Below are 20,045 nucleotides of genomic sequence, written 5' to 3'. Positions count from 1 at the left end.
CCCATTGACCCGCCCGGCCGCGTTTATCCCGGGGAAAACCCCGCTTTGGGGACACCGGTGACGTCACGAGCGTCGCCGTTTCCGTGGCAACCGGGGAGGGTGGCACGGTCACGTGATCGCCGCGGCGTCACGTGATGTTTTGGAGCTGCTTCCGGGTCGATGCGGGACGAGGCGGCCGGGCCTGGGTGAGGGGGACGGGGGGACAGAGGGGGGACAAGGAGGGGACAGGGGGGCGACAGGGACACCCTGGCACACCCTGGCACACCCCGGCAGCGCGGCGGGGCCGGCGGGGCGCGGGGGCGGCGGGGCCGCGGCCACCCGGGGCTGTGAGGGGCCTGTGTGAGGGGAGCGGGGGCGGGCGGGGGCGTCCGGGGGAGGCCCACGGGCTGTCCGGGGGCACTGGGCGCTCATCCCGCCCAGCAGCACGGGCAGGGACCGCTCCGGCTCGCCCCGGGTGGGATTTACGGCAGCCCCACCATGGGAATTGCTGGGTCGGTGGCACGGAGTCAGTTCGGGGCAGGAGCGTGGCACGGGGTCAGCCGGGTGTCCCTGGGGCGGTTTCAGTCCTGCTGCCGGTGCCGGCTGCTCCCAGCAGTGTGAGCACACAGCCGTGCTGGGCTTCATGCAGTGGCTTGCCCTGGTGGTCACTTTGCCTGCCCTAATATTATCCCTGCTAAATCCTGATAGGCTTTCCCTGCCCACGGCAGGGGGGTTGGAATTAGACCATCTTCAAGGTCCCCTTCCAACCCAACCCCTTCTGGGACTCTGTGGTTCTGTGATTCACTTTTCTGTCTCTTGAGATCACATAAAAAATAATTCTCCTGAATCATGTCTCGGGAGAAGGACCTTCCAGCTCCTTCCAGGCTGATGTTTATGCTGTTCATCCATTCCTTATTGCTTTGTTTTTCCTGTGTACAAACACGTCAGGATGTGTTTGGTGTGTGACTACTCAGGATCTGGCCTGCAGGCCTTCGAGTGGCTCTGGAATTTCATTAGCATGTCATTAGTGGTGCCATTCTCCTCCAGGGTCTCTTGTTCTCCTCACACAGCATGGGGATGGAAGTGTTTTTCGTGTTTTTCTAGTGTTCTCTTTCCACATCCCTCACCAGCTGCAGCAGCACCCTGGTTTTCCCTGGAATCTTGAGGCAGGGTCATGCTCCTGTTTGCAGACAATTCCCAGTGCTGCCTCCAGCTGTGAGGTCCCAGCGCAGGAAGGACATGGAGTGAGTCCAGAGAGGCACCAAGATGATCAGAGGGATGGAGCAGCTCTGCTGTGAGGAAAGACTGGGAGAGTTGGGATTGATCAGCCTGGAGAAGAGAAGGCTTTGGGGTGACCTTATGGTGGCCTTCCAGGACCTGAAGGAACCACAAGAAAGATGGAGAGAGACTATTGATAAGGGCAGGACAAGGGGGAATGGCTTCAAACTGACAGAGAGTGTAGGTTTAGGTGGGATACTGGGAAGGAATTCCTCCCTGTGAGGGTGGGGAGGCCTTGGCACAGGTTGCCCAGAGAAGCTGTGGCTGCCCCATCCCTGGAAGTGTCCAAGGCCAGTTTGGACGTGTCTTCCACCTAGTGGAAGGTGTCCCTGCCCATGGCAGGGGGTTGGAATGAGATGATCTTTGGGGTCCCTTCCAACCCAAACCATCCTAACATTCTCTGTTGTTTGCCACTCCAGCAGAGCATTTAAATAGACCAACAGAGGCTGTTTGCTGACATCTTCCAGAGGCCCAGTGCATCGTTTGCAGTCTGTGCTGTCCTTTAGAAACCCCAGAGTTATTTTAGGCTGTGGATTGTTCCTCGTGCTGTCAGCAGGGAAACACTCAGGGACGTGCACCTTGCAGGTCACCCCGTGCCCTTGTGTTGACAACATTCCCTTGGATCCTGTCATCCTTGCTTAGCACATTGTGCTGCTCCTTGCTCTGGAATAATTGTAGGGATTCAGGGAAGCCACGTGCATGACGTGATTACAGTGACTGTGACACCCCGCGGGAGGGAAGTGGAAGAGGTGACTGACACTCCTTGACATTTCTGTCATCTAACAAAGGCACTGGTGTGCAAAACTAAAGCTTGGGAAGGAAAATGTTGATGATTCAAAGCCGTTGGATGTGAATGTCGTTAGTTTTTTTCCTCAGCTCTGGATTGCTTTCCCACTGTAGCTGAAAACACCGGTTTTTGCCTCTAGTGGGATGTTAAGGGGAGTTTCTCATGTGGAATTTCCAGCTGATGTTTGCTCAGCAGACAGAGAGGAATGGAGTTGGCAGAAAAGCCATGTGAAGGACAGAAGGCTTTCTGCACAGGGGACTTCCAGCATTTCCAGACCAGGAGGTCTGAATGTGTGTTTGGAAAGCACTGCCTGTCCATGGGATGGGACTGAGCTCCCAAACCACTCTGGAATGAGGCCTTTCAGCCTTGGCTGTCAATGCACATCGTTCTTGTACCAAGTAGAATATTTTAGCCTAAAATTAAATGCCTTGTTCCTAACAGGGATTTCTTTTTTCATTCTGGATAGACTAGTGACATGAGTTGAGTTGGAGATATGAATCAACCCAGTTGTTGAGGGCTAAAAATAGTGTGGGTTGTTGGTTTTTTTTTAAAGGAAGACCAATCCTTTCAGCTCCTATTTGTGACATATAAACTAAAAATTATAACAGGCTTGAGTTATCTTGCTGCTTATTCTACTGAAGTCCTTTGTAATAGGTGTGTTCCTTTGTAATAGGTGTGTTTTAGAAAGTCTGGTCATGGAGAAGTAAAGTAGAGCTTGTTAAACAGGTGATTCTCAGCAAAGGGGAGTTGAAATCACTTTTGTTCAGGATTTTATATCTAGATTTTGTGCTACAAGACCTCTGGAAACCCAGGAAAAACAAGATTCTCTTTCTTGGTGCATGTATCAGGCTCTACTCCTCTCTTACAAAACCACAAAATGCCAAGTTCAGAGAGGAAAGTAGGACAGAGAATTTTAGTCCCACCTGGCTCTAACACCAGCCATCGAGGGATCCTTGTGCTAAATACTGTCCCAGCTGCCACTTGGTATCTTTCTAGGCAGGTCAGCAGCCTGTGATGTGCCAAGTCCTCCTTCCTGTGCTGTTCTGTGTCATGCCTAGATAGGGAGGGCACAGTTATCTTCCAGATGCATTAGGCAGCTGCAGAGTGGAACTGGCAAAACTCGCCTTTTGGTCTGGCCAAATGATGTGCTGGGGAGTGTTTGGTGACACAGCAGAAAAGGGGACTTTGTAAACACTTGTTTGAGCAATCTCTTACTCACAAACAGCTGTTTGCTCCTTCCCCTCCTCGCTGCCCTGGCAGTGTGTTTGAGGGGAGCTCTGGATTCCTCACAGTCCTCCTGGGAGATGCAGAAGTGGCCTTTGGCAGCCTGGGGCATGTTGGAACTGTCCTGTAAAAGCATGTGGGGTAAGGAGGGCTTGTGATGGTGTGTTTGTGCAGCTTGGGCCCTCTGGTTTTCATTTCTTTTCAAGTAATGCTTTACTTTAATCTGGAGTTTGAATTTGACTTGCTAGACTAATCCGTGCTTCAGAAATAAAACCCGTCACCCAAGTGGCCGCTTTCTCTCCTGTGTTCTCAGGCACCACTGCTAGAGGTGCTTATTAGTTGCTGACTGTTTATATGCTCTGTTTTTCTCTGCACTAACCAGAAGTCCAAGAAGGGAGCATGGACCAGCCCAGTGGAAGGAGTTTCATGCAAGTTCTCTGTGAGAAATACAGCCCTGAAAACTTCCCGTATCGCCGTGGCCCCGGCATGGGGGTGCACGTCCCAGCAACTCCACAGGGCTCACCCATGAAAGGTAGGCTCCTGATCCTTCTGAGCATCTGGGGGGAATCCAAGGAAAGGGGAATCACCCTGAATTGCCAAAAGAAGCACCATCACAATGTATTATAGTGTGTATTATAACGTGTTTCTTAGCGATGAGCTGAGAGACTGGGATGTGGCAGAGGTGATGCAGTGACTGAACTGGTTGCTGTGAAAAACAAGTGAGTTTCTCTACAGCATAAAAAAATCAGAATTGTGGAATAGAACAGAATCATGGAGTGGCTTGGGTTGGAAGGGACCTTAAAGATCCTCAAGTTCCAACCCTGTCACTGGAAGATGGACCTAAGGCCCTGTGCAGTCTGAGTTTTGAGGGTTCAACAGTCCCCAGAGCTTATTTTCTTCAAGCTAATGATCCTGGTTTATTACTGACTGCAGCAACAGGTATTTTGGCAGAGGTGGCTTAACAAATACATAACACATGACCTAAATGCGAGGTTGGTGCACATGCCAGGGGTGCCATGCAGTGCCAACCAGCTTAGGTTTGATGCCTGCAGGGGCAGGAGCCCAGTGTACACAGGAGGGGACATATTTTGAGCACAGTGAAGAGTCGCTGAATCTCCAGCCAGGCTGCTTTTGTGACAAGTGACTCAGATGGATTTGAAGCGTACTTGGTCTTCTCAAGGCACCAAATGCTTTCTGACCTAGTGCAGAAATCCCCTCTCCTGTGCTTCTGATCTTGTTGCCTCAAGGGAGTTTAGCCACATGTGTGTCTGAAGCTCTGTGCTGCTTGTGGATGTCCTTGAGCCTCCCTGACTGCAGAATCTGTGTCACTGTGTCCTTTAAACTAGATCCATTTGACACCCTTTAGTCTTCCCTCACGCTCTGATGTTGGAATTTGGTTCTTGGATTATACAGAGGGGTCTGAGATTCACATTCATCCCACCAGAGCTGCCCTGTCTTTGTGTCACCTCTTGCCCATCGTGATCTGTACGAGTTGACCAAACATCCATCAGGTCAATTTGTGTCACAACCAGCCCCAAAGGGGAAAATAACCATGGAAATCAGCTGGGTGAGGTTTCCAATAACTGAGTTTGACAGAGGAGAGAAAAGAGCCTGAGTTCAGTTGAGGATAAAACACTCTGTGTGTCAGTCAAAAAGAACAGAAACAGAAAATTGGACTGATTCAGTCAGTGCCCTCTCTCCAGGTAAAGGAGCACCTGCTCACCTGAGCTGTTTGGGTGCTGAAAAGAGGGCACATCTTAAAATGTGACAGAGACATGACTTACAAGTACGTCATGACTAATTCCCAAGGTGCAACACAGTCCTTTAAAAAGCCAAACACTAATGAGCCAGACAACTTGGAAACTCAGATCACTCCAGATAATTGTCTGCTCCTAGAATCCTTTCTAGTTTTGTAGCTGTCAGGTGTTAAGCAGAGAGATAAAAAGGGCCACCTATTTAGGAAGAAGCTGGTTGTTAAATTTTAATAGCTCTTGATACTCCTGAGAGGTGGGAAAGCCATGTTGTATGTGAAGGAGTGTAAGAACTGATGGCTTGCCTTGCCTTGAGATGGATTCCTTGAGTTGAAATGGTTTCCTGTTACAAATCCACAGCTTTCTGTCATGTTTTGGCCTTAGCACATCGAGCTGTGGTTGAGGTCCTTGGTTGTAGAATAGCTTTGAGAACATTTACCTGCCTGAGAAGGCATTAGAGCAAAACTGAAGCAGAAATGTAAAAGCAGAGTAGACACCTGAGCTTTTCCAGGTTGTAGGAGTGCTGAACCCTCTACACTGAACTTGGAAGGGAAAACTTAGAGAAGAAATGTTTAAATACATCCTTGCTGTTACTAAGGGCAAGAGGATAAGGGAGTCTGGCAGTGCAGCAAATGCTCCACCTAGTCCTGTGTCCTATCTGCTGCAGCAGATGCCTGGGGAAGAGCTCAAGTTCTGGCAAGAACTGATATGAGACACACCATAAATGACAGAGGACTGGCCTGTGGACAGAAATACATGCAGTAACTGCAGGGCACTGATACTGAGTGGTACTGCCTGTGTAGAATCAAAAAGACTTTGTGATGACGCCAGTCAGTTGTCATAAAACCCACGTTTACCCCGAGCTCCTTAAATCTGGGAACGACCGGCGGGTTTTTTTTGCTTTTGGAGGTTCTGTAACTAAAATTCAGTGCTGACCAGGGGGCAGCTTCTCTTTTCCCCTTGTCCCAGACCGCCTGAACCTGCCGAGTGTGCTGGTGCTGAACAGCTGTGGCATCACCTGTGCCGGGGATGAGAACGAGATCGCCGCCTTCTGCGCCCACGTCTTCGAGCTCGACCTCTCTGACAACAAACTGGAAGACTGGCACGAGGTAAAACGGTGGCATCTGCACCTTCCTGAAGGCTCTTACTGTGGCTGCAAATTATATTTACATTTATGGCAGCACTTTGTTCGTTTAAAGGGGAGGGAGCTGCATTTTTAGTGGCTGCTTTCTCGTCTTTGAAGCTGATTTTTATTTACCTCGACAGCAACCGAGCGATGAAGGGGGTGAAATTAATCCAGTTTGGCACTTCACTGCATTTACCTTGAGACTTACAGTCCTGGCCTGTGGGTGAAAAATATACATTTTGATGTTATTTTATTGTGCAAAGCACTGGAACTGGCATTTCTAACATCAAGAGGTTAATGGGCAGTGCAGTTTTTAACAGAGTAAGAACTGAGGGGGTCCAGTTGATTCCTGGCTTTGCCACTGATTTTGTGATGGTGGGCAAGGTATTTATTCTCTCTCCACCTTAATTTCCTTATCTGCAAGACAGATTTAGTAACATTTACCACAAAGGGTATTTCTGAAGCCTCATTAATTAATTCTAAATGCTACTGTAAAATCCTTCAAAGCACTTGGGTGAAATAAGCTCGATAAATGCAATGTAATGTGAGTAAAACAATCTCAGTCTGCTCAAGTGTCATTAAGTTCCTCGTTGGATTATGCTCTCCTTTTATGTTAGTGTTTATTGTTGGAAATAGGTGGAAAACAGTGGGATGTTTTGTAGTTTTTTGTGTCAAATTCCTGTTCGTGTTTGCAGAAATGTCCCAGCTCAGTGGGGCTCACATCTCCAGCTGGGAGAGCTGCACACACACTGGTCACTCATGAGCTCCATGTCTTGCACCCTGCTCTGTGTTCAGCCTCTGTAGGCTGCCCTGGAACTGAAAGCCTTCTGTGAACACTGACCCTTTCCTCTGAGACAGGTTTATGTTTTCATAGCCCATCCACAACTGATAAATACCTCCCTTAAAAACTGCTCGTGGGGGTGATTCCAGCTCCCTGGGTGGCCTGTTCCCGTGCTTAGCTAATAACCTCCTGGTCTAAACTGAGTCATTTCAGCCTCCTGTGCAGCAGTTTAAGCCAATTACTCCCTGCCCTGCTCTCAGCAGGCACAGAGGAGCATCCACTGCTGTTCCCTTATACCCTGAAGAAGAGCTTTCATGTCTCCTTTTATTATTTTAGCATAATACTGAAAAAACCCAGTTTTTTCTATCCTTCATCGTAGGCCAGTTTTGCTAAATCCTGTGCTTTTGTTGGGCTGATGTCACCCAGTTTGTCTGCTTAATTCCTGAGGTGTAGCACCCAACACATGACATCACCCAGGATGAGGTGTGAAGTGGGGCAGGGTCATTACCTCATGTTTGCCACACTTGAATTCAGTCTCTACATGAGGCAATCACCCTTTGCCAACAACTGGGCCCAGTTAGTGACCTGTGTGTGTCCTGGTCTGCCCCATCTCCTCCCATCCCAGTTGTTTTGTGGAACAGAGCTCTCCAGACAGGTGTTCTCTGACTCATAATTATTTTCTGGATTAATGTCTTTTTCCCTGAATGTCAATTCTTTGACTGTCCCTGAACTGAACTTCCATCTCAGGGGCTTTAGCTGGCTTTGCTTTGGCCTCTGGTCTTGTAGCAGCCTTTCCCACCCGTGGGATCACCCACAGATTAAAAAAGGCCAGCATTCAATTATCCTGGTCGTGGAAAACATAACGAGTTTCATTCTTCTGTCTGCTCACTTTGCATTGAGCTCTTCACTCCCAGTGCTGTCCCAGGCACTGCAAATCCCCAGTTTGCCAGTGCAACTGGTGTGTGGATGGTGTTGGAAGCTGCTTCCCACTGAGGCAAAGAGGGAAACGAGGTTGATGTGAGGTGTTCTTTATGGATTGACTGAGCTCTAGGGAGCAGTGAAAGGCTGAGCAAGTGGCCAGTGTTGGCCACAAACTCAAGAGAGGTGGCAAGATGATGCCTCCCTCCTGAGAGAGGCCTGGCCTGCTGGCTCCTGCTTGGGGTTGAGGTGGATTTTATGACCTCTCCCAAGGGACTGACCATCTCTTATCAAGCTGCTCAGGGAGTGTAATGAAACGAACTGTTGAGGCAAATGAGCAATTAACCAATCCATCTAGATCAGGAATAGCTGGAGTATGAATTACAGGTGGATATCCAGAAGCCCTGTGTTTTCCCCCATATCACTCCTTTGGCTTGAGGTGATCCCCTTTTAGGAGGTGGGATATTTTTGCTTGAGCTCTGATTACTGCCTGACACACATTGCTTTCTTTCTCTCTCTTTTTCTTTTTTTTTTGTTTGTTTTCCCTCCCCATTAGGTCAGTAAAATTGTGTCCAACGTTCCCCACTTGGAGTTTCTAAACTTGAGTTCCAACCCTCTCAGTTTGTCCGTTCTAGAGAGAAGTTGCGCTGGGTCCTTCGCTGGCGTTCGCAAACTTGTGCTCAACAACAGCAAAGCTTCCTGGGAAACAGTGCACACCATCCTGCAGGAATTACCTGAGTAAGCCTGGGAAGTTGGGTGTAGAAAAAGGGCTGTTTGCTGCAAGCAGGTCAAGGCTGGGTTGTTGAACTTCGTGGTAAGGGACGAGAACATCGTTGATTAAAAAACAAAGAGATTTTTTGTTTTTTCTTTGGGAGTTTGGGAACTGGCCAGGGGAATGCTTTACATTGTATTAAAAGCTGAACTTGTGTGGCACTGCAAAGCCTGGAGCTTCTCCTCCGAATCTAAATGCCAGAGATGGATGGATAATCACCCCAAAAATGTGGGAGGTGACCCACTGTCCTGTGAGTCACTGCACAGTGAGTGGTGCAGTGCATACCTGCACCAGGGATTGAGTGGGATTGTACCCACTTGTCAAGTCATGGTTCATCCTGCTTTTCTGTGCAAAAGTGTTGATTTTCTGTGGCTTGGCCACGGGCCACCTTGGCATTCTGCTCCCATGGATGTCCTCGTTGGCTTCACTTTGATGACACATTTGTGTGGCTTTGTGAGCAGAGCTGATGACACCAGAATATCCTGTGTGGCCAACCTCCACTTCCCTGGGAATGGGAGAGCCAGTTTAGGTGTCTGAAAACTTTAGTTGTCTGAAAATCTGTTCTTTCTTTAATGGGAATCTTTGACTGAACTAGTGATGTGGGGGGGGGAATCATAATCAGTGTTGTATCAAAAGACCATTTTAAATTAGGTGGTGAGCACTGGGAGCAGGTACCAATCACTTTTGGAGTTGGGTTGGTGGCTTGCTGAGCACAAATGTGGAAGGTAACCCCAAGCAATGTGTTAAAAATTTAATCCTGGGAGGCCAGGGAAACACTTGGAGGTTTTTTTTTAATCTCTGTAGAAGGTTTATGGATGGGAACAGAGGTGTAGTGGAGCTCTCAAGGGTTGTAAATCACTTTGGAAAGTTGTGTTAAAATCACATAAAATTGAAATACCATTTCTCAAGGTGTGTTGAGGTGCTGACATGATCCTTCTGCCCCTGTGCAGCTTGGAGGAGCTCTTCCTGTGCCTTAACGACTACGAAACAGTGTCTTGTTCTCCTGTTTGCTGCCAGTCTCTCAAACTACTCCACATAACTGACAATAATCTTCAAGACTGGACTGAAATTCGAAAATTGGGAATTATGTTTCCATCCCTGGACACACTTATTCTGGCTAACAACAACCTCACCACCATCGAAGAGACAGAAGATTCCCTGGCAAGGCTGTTCCCCAACCTGAGATCCATCAACTTGCACAAATCAGGTGAGAGCCTGGGAGCAGGAGGGGATTTGTTCTCAGGAGGAATGACTGGTTGATCAGAGCTCCCCTCCCCTGTAGGTGACAACAAGCCCATCTCTGTGGGCTTTGCCTGCTGCTTTGGGTAGTCATCGCTATCAAAGATGAGGCAGAGTAGTGTGGACCAGCAGTTACTCAAAATGAGCTGGCAAAGGTTTTTGATGTGAGTAGTTTCCCTCTGTTTCACATCCCTGCCTCAGGTGCTCTCCTGGCTGGAGAAGGATAAATAAATGTCTGGCAGTGGAGAGGATGAAAGGATCCCGTTTTTCTTTTATTCCCCATTTTATCTCGGGTAGAATGAGGGTCTGTGCAGGTGTGCAGCACATATCAAGCTGCCTGTCACCAGAAGCTGTCTGTCACCTGTGCTCAGTCATTAGGAGCTCACCACAAACTATGCTTGAAGCTGCTTTTACACTTCAGCCCCAGAGAATTTTCAGCTCCAGACAGAGAATGAGCGTTTGGAATATTGGGAAGAGCACCCTGTGCTCGGAGAGAAAGAGCTGCAGGGCTGTGATGTGTTTATGAGATGACACATGCAGCACAAGTCCATCTGCAGGAGTACCTGATGCATCATCAGCTTTTGTTCTTTACAGCTTTATATGCTGTGCAAGTGCTGGTTGAGTGTCAGGCAGGTAGAAGGTGCTTTATTAACATGCTTTACAATGGAAGCATCAAGGATTCCCTGTAATAAAGGCTTAAAGCTAACTAGAGGAGGAAAAGCCTGTTAGGCTGGATTTGAAAGCACTGTCTCACTGAGGAACAAGTGCCTCTGTGGTAAGGAGTTTTGCAGTTTTGATGCCAGGTATTTAAGAACTCTGGGTTCTGTAATGCATTTTGATGTTTTGGGAGCTGGAAGTCAAGTGGAAATCCCAAGGAGTGTGTTAAACTTCTTGGGGTTTTTAGACAAAGCTGCTGCACTCCAAAATCGTGTCATGTGAAGACTCTACGAGTTGTGTTGATCTCTCAGGGCTTTACTGGTGCTCAATCCTCAGGTTTTTTTATTTACTCTCCCTGCTTGCTTTGTTATCCCAAATACCAGCTCTGGAGGGGGCTGAAATCGAGTTAAAGCCTTTTTCATTTAATGCCTGGGTGGCTTCTGGGACTGTTTTATTGTTGGGTTGTGAGCAGAAACAGGACTCAAGGTAGTCATGTGTGCAAGGTAAAGCCACTTGATGGCTATTTAGTGTTGCCTGGAATGACAAACTCTGATGAATTTAATACTGTGAAGACAACATCCCATTATAGACACAGCCATCATAACTGATGCTGGTCAGTCCTCAGCAGCAAGGCCAAACACTGAGTGATCCATATCCATGAAAAACTAAGCCGTGGAGATCATCCTTCTGGACTTGGAAAACAGCACAAGAGAATTTCAGCTACTCTGTCTTGTAAGCAAAAAAAAGGAGGGTTTTTTTTCAGCACTTCGTGAGCGAAAGGAAGAGCAGTGACACTCACCTGTCACACGTGTTCTGATTGTCTTGGATACACAAGGTTTTGTCGGTGTTTGTTTACACAAGTCTTTCCTTCTGAGCAGGTCTGCACTGCTGGGAAGACATTGACAAGTTAAATTCTTTTCCCAAGCTCGAGGAAGTGAAGCTGCTGGGAATTCCTTTGCTGCAGTCCTACACCACCGAGGAGCGCAGGAAGCTGCTAATAGCCAGGTCTGTTCCTTCTTTGTTCTGCTCAGCAGGAGCTTGAGGTGACAGGGAACGGGTGGGAGCAGGTATTTGTGGGAAAAGGAGTAGGAGATGGGGTTCTGTGTGAATTCAGAAAGATTTGGAGCTTGGTTTTGTTGTGTGAGGAAAGTTGGAGGAGCAGAAATGTCGTCTGACTTCTCTGCTTCCCAGAGGAGATTTTGGGTCTCAAACGTGCCTGTGCATGTGATGTGGTGAAATGAAAATGCTTAATCTTGAATGTGCCTGGAGAAAGTGCATGAAACTTGGTGTCTTGCTTGCAGGTTGCCATCCATCATCAAGCTCAATGGGAGCATCGTTGCCGATGGGGAGCGAGAGGACTCGGAGAGATTCTTCATCCGATATTACATGGAGTTCCCGGAGGAGGAGGTGCCATTCAGGTGTGAATTCTTTGCTGTGCAGTGGAGAGCAGGGGCAGGAGGGTGGGGAGGCTAAAAAACAGGTCACTGAACAGGTGATGTTACGTGGAAATCCTGCTAACTGTTCCATCTTTCCTCCTACCTTGGAATCCTGTCTCTTTTAGCTGAAGTCGTTATTTTAGGGTGTTGTCTGAGGACCTGTAGGATCACTCCTGAGTCAAATTCGGTCTTAAATCCTCTGTGTCAAGTGCCATTAAACAACCTGACTGTTCAGTTCATGATCTTCATTGTTTCCTGGCCCCTCTGATGGCTCCCTTCATAATCCACCTGTGTTTGGGAGCGCCCCAAAGCCTGGGCAGATCGTGCTCTCTGGTGCCAGGCCAGGGCATCTAATCCTCTTGACCATCTGGTGTGTGGAATGTGACTGGCAACAGGAAGCTGTCCCCTCATTTTCAGGCCTGCAAATCACAAGCCTGATGGGTTTTCTTTGCCAGAAAAGTATAGCCAATGACCCGTTCATCTTGGTTAAACTAATGAACTTGAACTCTGTGCCAGCATCTACTTACTGCTCCTAATGGGCTGAGGAAGGATCAGGGACCATCAGGCCACTGCCTTTCTGTGCCTTTTGCCCTAGAACCCTCATGTGCTTTTTGACAGCAAAGCCTTATAGCCCTTTTTTTACAGAAAAGGGGTAGGACAAGACTCTGTGTGTGACTCTGAGGGGACAGACAGAGGTGGGGACACACTGAAGGTCAAAGGTATGGCCTGGAATGGATGACAAAGGTGCAAATGGAATCTGGTCAGTGTTTACACTGGCTGGTCAGTGTTTCCCCCAGCTTAATTCTTAGGTAAAATATCTCTTGTTTTCCTAAAGCACTGGATCTGTGACCTGGTACAGTAAGGCTGGGATAGAGCATGAGGGCAGGGTGGTTTTCATGAATCCTGATAGGTTCAGTGATTATAACATTTGTTAAAGGCATGCTGGGGTCAGTTCAGAGGCAAAGGACACTCGTGTAGTCAGGGAGACAAGACAGCTGGTGATCCCTCTTGTGCCTTTTCCTGAGGACAAGTCCTGGCTTGTAATTTTAGAAACCCTTGAAGCGTAAAAATTGGAAGACATATTGGAAGTGATAGAAGCAGAGAATGCAGGGGAGAGGGAGGGGAGGCAGGGGCTGTGAGCTCATGGTGATGCTCCCAAAATGGATTATATTCCATAACATTTTATTTCTAAGAAAGCTGTTTCATGTCTCTGGACATGGACTTTGGGAACAGGCTGTGTGCACCCACATGGTTACATATCCCCACCCCACTGGGGTCGCTTTCCAGGTGGGATCTCATTTAAGAGATCACTAATATCTCACCCATCCAAGAAAACCAGGCTGATTTTGACCAACCTGCTAGGAAGATTACCTCCCCCTCTGGTTTCCTAACCTTTAAACACTCTTACTGCCTTTTTCGTGATCAATGGCCTCTTTGTCTGAATCCCTTCATCTGTGCAGCGTTTCCAAGAGACTCCTGCAGCTACTAAAGAGGGTTGTTCTGTCCTGGAGGGGTTGTGTGCCACTACAGGCTATTTTCTAGTGAGGCTGCAGATGGCTGAGAGTGTCCCCAGTGCTGAGGGCTGGGTTTCAGTTCCTGGGCCTTTGGCAGCAGCCCTTGTAGGAAGGGAAACCTGGCATTCTTTGCAGAGGGATTTTGTGTCTGTTTGTTGCTAAAGCTTCCCCTTCTTTGCTCCCAGATCTGGTGTGGTCTCTCCAAAGGTGGTTTGTAATTAGAATCTAATCAGGACACACATGTTGTTGCTGGGGGTACAGCATCTGCATTGCAGTGCTGCCTGGAGCAGAGGGAGGACACGCTGGAGCACGGAAAACTTCCCAGTGGGAGCAGCCCCCCTGGAGACTGCCAAGGTGCAGCGTGAGATAAGCTCTGCCAGGAGAACCCCCCCTGCTTGCGTTTGTGTCTTCCCAGGCTGCAGCTGGAAGGGATCAGGGAGGGAGGGGAATGGAAGGAACAATTTATCTCTCTGGATGCCGTGGGTTAGAGGGAGCACTGAGTGTACAATCCAATATTGGCTGTCTCCTGGAGTGACGTCGCCGTGTCTCTGGGTTTTTAATGACTCCTCTGCTTGTCTGGGCCACTGTTTATCTGCAGAGTATCAGAGGCACTTTTAGCCAGGCTCAATCCTTCAGCATCCTCTGCTCTGGCAGCCAGTGTCTGCAAGGGTGATTAGAAAAGTCTCCGGGGTGCCTATTATCGGGGTACAAAAGAACCTTATAAGCAGTGTGCCTTCATCCTTATTGATCTGAGGGAAGCCAGTCACTCAGACTCCCGATCTTCTTTGCAGCTCACATACAAGGGGCAGACTGCAGAGCTGCTTCTGCCTTCCCTCAACACAAGAAAATTTAAGACAGTGTTGCCTGACCCTCCATGTGTTAACAGCACATATTTGGGTCATCTTAGCCCACTGATGGTGCTTCTCTCTCTCAACTTGCTCGAAATTTGCCCCCCTCTTTATCCTCTCCCCACCGTCAGCCCAGTTCACTGCAGTTGCCCTCAGTGCACCAGTCAGGACAGTAATTCCAGTTGGCACATAAGGAAGTGTTGCTGGTCTGCAGCAGCAGAGATGGTGAGAGTTAAAGGGATGTCCCAGAGTGGGCTGAGGGCTTGGAGCAGCAAGGGGTGGGCACCTCTCTGCCCCTTTCCCTGCTGACAAATCCTTCTAGACCTGGAGGAAACTGTGCTGCAGAGAAACCCTCCCCGTCGATGACACGTTGGTTGGCACTTGCTGTAGCTGCAGGTGGGTCAAATATGGGGAGTGTGTTGTCTCCTCTCAGCACTAATGGCTTTTCCAAACAAATAGTCCTGATCCTATCAGCAGGTGGCTGTGAGAGCAGGGCACCAGGCTGCCTTTGGACGCTGTGCCCTGGGGAAGGCTCGGTTTGTCCGTGAGACTGGGGAAATCCTAGTGCGTTGTGGCCCTTACCTCACTTCCCAGCAGACAGAGGGGCTGCTGTTCTCCAGGAACATTCCTGCCTCCGGCAGGACTCCCTGGGGTCTCCCAGCCTGCCAGGTCCCATCATTGCTCGACAGGGGCCGTGACACGGCACCGATCGCATTCAGCTCGGGCTGGGAGCGGGAACAAAAAGCGCTTTCTGTGCTGGGCAGAGCGGAGGGGCTCTGAAATGTTACCTTTCCTCAGCAGCTCTGCCTTTGTCATTTCAGTCCCATTGTGTTTTGTGCTGCCATTCTGCCTCTTTCCCAGCCAGGCAGGGAGATGCAGCCTTGCCTGAGGGGAGCGATACCCGCTGAGGGTGAGACAGACTTTCCATTGCCAGGAATGGCTCCCTGGGATGGACCTTGGGAAGAGAACTTGGCTCCAAGGAGAAAGTGACAGTGGGGTGTGTGGCTCTGCTGGTAAAATTCCCCTCTTGTTTTAGAGTAGGTGTGAAGGATCAGTTGGCAAGAAGTCCCCTGTTTTGTTGTCACCTTCCAAACCGTGCAGTGGCTCACCTTGATGATTGTAACATTTGGGACATAGCTGGCCCTTTGGAAACAGCAGGGATGTCTGACAATCTGCTAAACCATGAAGCCACAGACACTGGGAATCCTAACTGAGGGCTGTGTCCTCTGTGTGAGCACTGGCTTGGTTCTGGCACTCTTTACTGAAGTGTTTGCGCTGGAGCAGGAGTTGTAGACTTGTGAGTGTGGCGTCCTCTCTTTCTTCCAAATATCTTTTCAGCGTCTTGCCTGAGAAACAGTGTGTGCTCTGTGAAGTGTCCTGCTGGCAGGGGACAAAACAGGGCTCACACCACCCAAATTTATTCCTGGGGAATGTCTCTCCAGGTCATCATACTTGAATGAGGGTCAGTGTGATCTCATGTGAGGAACATTCAGACTTGTGAAACGTGCACTGTGGGACTGCACACTATTTGTGGCACTGTTGAATTTTTCAGGTATCACGAGCTGGTCACCAAGTACGGGAAGCTGGAACCCTTGGCAGTGGTGGATCTTCGGCCTCAGAGCAGCGTGAAGGTGGAGGTTCACTTCCAGGATAAGGTGGAGGAGATGTCCATCCGCCTCGATCAGACTGTGGCAGAGCTGAAGAAGCACTTAAAAACTGTGGTGCAGCTGTCCACGAGCAACATGCTGCTCTTCTACCTGGACCAGGAGGCTCCCTTTGGTCCCGAGGAGATGAAGTACAGCTCCCGAGCGCTGCACTCCTACGGCATCCGGGATGGGGATAAAATCTACGTGGAGCCCCGAATGAAATAACCTCTCTTGACCACACACATGCCCCCCCACACCCACACACATGCATTAAGGAGTTTTTGCAAGGTTTTTGTTTCGGTTGGTTGGTTGAGGTTTGGTTGTGTTTCTGTAGCAGGTGATTTCTTAGCCCGGAGGAGGTGCCCTGACGTGAGAACCAACGCCCACCATCCACTGCAGGTGACCTTGAGGTGACAGTTGACTTCAGGACGTGTGTTTCAGTGTGGGCAATACCTTGATGTTTCCTTTGATGCTCCGGTATACTCGTGATTTGGCGTGAATGGTCAGTTGTTCAAGCTAAGGAATGCCAGGGTCCATAAGGGAGACAACAGCTCGGTGCAGAATTTGACCTGTTGTTTTCTTTTCCTAAGTTTTTGGTGTTTTGCTCCACCAGAGCTCCCTTTGGCCTCGCTACCCGACTGTGGCTCGAGCTTGCTGAAGTATTTCCTTGCAGCTTGGTGCTGTCCCAACCTTTTGTTGTGCTCGAGTTCACAGACAAGATCTCCAACAGTATTTGTTCCGCTTGATTCAGAGCTCAGGTACTTAGTGCATCCACTTCACTCCGCTGGTTTGGTTTCTAGGAGTGCACAAAATGGGGGAAAGAAAGAGAATTTAGCAGAAAGAAGCTTTCTTTTCAGAACACACGCCCTGTATCCACGTTGATTTGGGGGAAAACCAGGAAGTTTTGGTGGCTGTTCCCGTCTCACACTGTGTGCAGCCCGTAGCACTGGCAGGCTGGGGGCAACGGGACCCTTGGGTGTGCTGCAAAGTGAATTTTGGAGTGTGGTGGGATGGATGTTGCGTTGGAAGGGCTTTTAGAGTAACAGGTCAGCGAGGGGTTGAAGAGCTTCCCCCACTGGCCATCGTCCATCCTGATGCTGAAGAGATCCTCCATGCACTTAACCTTGGCCAGCTGGTACTGAACGTGGAATGGCTAAAATTCCTCTCCAGGGAGGAGAGGAAGAGTGAAGTTGAAGTTTGTGTTTGTTGCTGTTGCACCAGAATTCAAACCTTAGCACTTTCCCCGGGGCCCCTGGCTGGGGGTCCCTGCTTGGGGTCCGAGCCAGGACAGTGTGTCGGCTCAGACCAGTTCCTACAAGTTGAGTAACAAAGCAACCAGACTCGTGTTTGTTGTTCAGCAGGTTTTCACTCCCTATTGGCTTCCCCCCCCTTGTGCTGCTGCTTAAGTTAGCCCCTGTTTTCTGCTGCAGAGCAGATTCCCTTTCCTGTTCAGTGAAATCCTCCTTCCTTCCTATCTCTTATTTCCCTTCCCTGTGTCTTCCCTTGTTCCTCTGCTCCCTGACAAGTTGAAGACTTTTCAGATTTCCTAGTTACAAGCAGCTGCATAAAAGTTTTTGAAGCTGTGCAGTGAGGGCTCTAGTTACACATGAACTCCTGACCTTAATTTTGAAATGCTCCCTTGTCCCCATGTGCACTTTCTTTCCCATGATGCTTCTGTCCACATCACCAAGCTCCTTTGATATTCCTGGAGTTGTGTATTTCTCTTCATATTTCACCTAGAAAGTGGGGTGGGAGAGGATGGGGAGGGGGTGAAGTGTTATCTCATAGTCTTCAGGTTCAGAATGTGGGGATAGTTCAGAGGGGAGAGTAGTTCCTCATCCAAAGTAAGCGTTAAAAATGGGAGGATTTAAGACAAATTAATAATTTGTGCCTCACCCCCCTGCCAAAAATACCAATTTCTTGGCCCCGTTGAGATGAGCAATAGGAAAGGGAGCAAGACTTTCCACAGGTAGCATAGAGACCACAGCATGTACCTGCAGAGCTGTGGGACCTGTAAAACTAAAACAGCAGGGAGGTAGTGGCAGTGTAACATAAAATGATGCTTTTATAAGCTAGAGCTTTACTGAAGATGTATTTTCCGTTTTGGGCAGTGAAAGTAATTTGCTGCCTTATAGCAGAACTCTTAAGCCAACACTTTCTGTATGATATATATATATACATACGTGCGAATAGGAGAAGTTGTGGTTAATAAGATATTTTGTTATAAAGCAAAGTTTTATGAAGATATGGTTGTTTAATATTAGAAGCCTATTTCAGCCCTTGACCTCCAGTGTAAGTAGGTTGTCCCTGAGTCGCTGCAGTGTCCGAGGTAAGCGACCAAGAGGGATGCAAAAGTGTCTCTGACCTAATTCTGTAGAGCAGTAATTGCCTCTGTGGGTGTATTTATGGCATTGTACCTGCTATTAATGAGATGCTGTAACTCTTGACCAACTTCCTGAGCACAATTAAGTGTCTGGGTTTCAGAGAAGGGAATAAACAAAGACCATTAAAGAGCTGAATGGGATGATAAAGAAGACCCAAGGATGTGCTTTTAAGTTTGTTTGCCCACTAAAAATTGGCCTGTCCCTGGAGGGAATGGTGCTGTCCCTGCACCGGCTCAGAACTGTCAGTAAATCCTGGTTTTATTTGTGGCAGACCTGATGGGAACTGGGAGATGGGAAAGAACAGCTACTGACATACAAGGTCAGCAAGTGCTGGGGATTTGGTGCTGACACCCAACCCAGCTGCCCTGGTCGGGCAGGTCAGAAGTCACAATATCAACACCCCCACTTTGCCACTTCTCCAGGGAAGGGTTTTTAATGGATGAGGTTCTCAAGGCATTCACCTTGTGTGCAGCTTGTGGGACGCTTGTAGGGTGGAAACCAAAAATCTTGGCTGTCTTCCCGAGGAGAGGAAGTCACATCCAAAACCCAGAGACAGTTTATGTGTCCGGATGATCGACTTTGGAAAGTAGGACCAAAGGCACACAACTGATGGGGGAAAACACCCCAGATCCCTTTCCTTTTGTAATACCTCTTGGGAAAGGGTCTTGTGCATGTGCCATGTCGGTACTTAACAGGGACCATGTCTTGGAGAGAGGAGAGGGCTCTGAGTGGGAGAGGAGGTTTGGGATGCTGAGAGTCCTGTAGGGTCCTGATGTGACAGGAGGTTTGATTGAGGAGGTTTGAGTCAGGAGGGGCTGTGCCCAGGTGAAAACATCCCTGGCTCTGCCACATTCCTTGGAGAAAACAAAATAGATTTGCAAGCTTTCCTAGCTTTTGTGTCCTTCTATCAGAGGGCTACTTTTGTCAAGAGCTGTTTTGCTGTTCCTGCTAGTTCAGGCATTAAAGTCTGCCCCGGGCAGTCTGCGTGGCGGGCAAGCCCTTGGCTCACCGGGAATTAGGTGACAGCTACATACCAAAGTGTCACACGGCTCCGTGTGCTGAGATTGGATGCTGTGCTCTCGTGTTTTTGGATAACGTTGCTGTTGACTATCCGTGTTTTGACCAGATGTTTCGGGCGGATCGCTTAAGGGGCGATGTTATGAATATTCATGGCGTGCTGACTGCCCTCTGCTCCCCCGCTGGGGTTTGTGACACCGTTTTTTTGGGAGCTGCACACATCCTAGTGGCAGGTGAGAGTGTGGCCCAGGGTGGCCCGGAGGAGCTGCCTCTGGGGAGGGCCTCCTTGGGTCTGGAATCTCTGGCACTGGCTCTGCCTCCTCGGTTGCCGGTTTTCGCTTGTAAATGAAATTCTGTAGGTTCTGTTCGTGTGCAGATTTGAAAATGCAAACGAGGTGCTGGAAGCAGCCCAGAGGCTAAAATATGTATTCCTGGCAGCTGTGCCTCCCTCGTTTGGATGTGGCACTTCTGTAGGAGGCAGAGAGACGCCTTCCCCAGAGCAACGTTCGTTCGAGGGGCTTCAACCATCTCGGGCCTTTGCCTCTGTGATTGCTTTCCTGCAGTTACTGGAAATTTCAAATATAGTTTAAACATGAAGATCTGTTCTTGCTCCCTGTTAATGTTGCATCCATGTGTAATTTCAAAGAAAAAGAACTGTAAGTCCATCTCGTTTTTTATTCTGGTTTCT

The 20,045-nt window shown here is 48.9% G+C and overlaps 1 protein-coding gene across 1 annotated transcript; it reads left to right on the top strand.

Moving 5' to 3' along the window:
• Positions 1-100: 100 nt before the first annotated feature.
• On the top strand, positions 101-19,954 carry TBCEL (tubulin folding cofactor E like). The gene is made up of 8 exons (XM_027713664.2): positions 101-185; positions 3,651-3,800; positions 5,989-6,128; positions 8,401-8,582; positions 9,567-9,823; positions 11,391-11,517; positions 11,814-11,930; positions 15,863-19,954. The coding sequence occupies exons 2-8, from the start codon at positions 3,668-3,670 to the stop codon at positions 16,179-16,181; spliced, it is 1,275 nt and encodes a 424-aa protein (XP_027569465.1). The 5' UTR covers positions 101-185; positions 3,651-3,667; the 3' UTR covers positions 16,182-19,954.
• Positions 19,955-20,045: the final 91 nt, after the last annotated feature.

This window comes from Pipra filicauda, unplaced genomic scaffold (genome assembly GCF_003945595.2).
Source record: "Pipra filicauda isolate LSUMZ 115617 unplaced genomic scaffold, ASM394559v2 scaffold182_size1470994_pilon, whole genome shotgun sequence".
Taxonomy (NCBI): domain Eukaryota; kingdom Metazoa; phylum Chordata; class Aves; order Passeriformes; family Pipridae; genus Pipra; species Pipra filicauda.
Note: the sequence above shows the minus strand (reverse complement) of the source record. Positions and strands in the feature narration are given on the sequence as shown.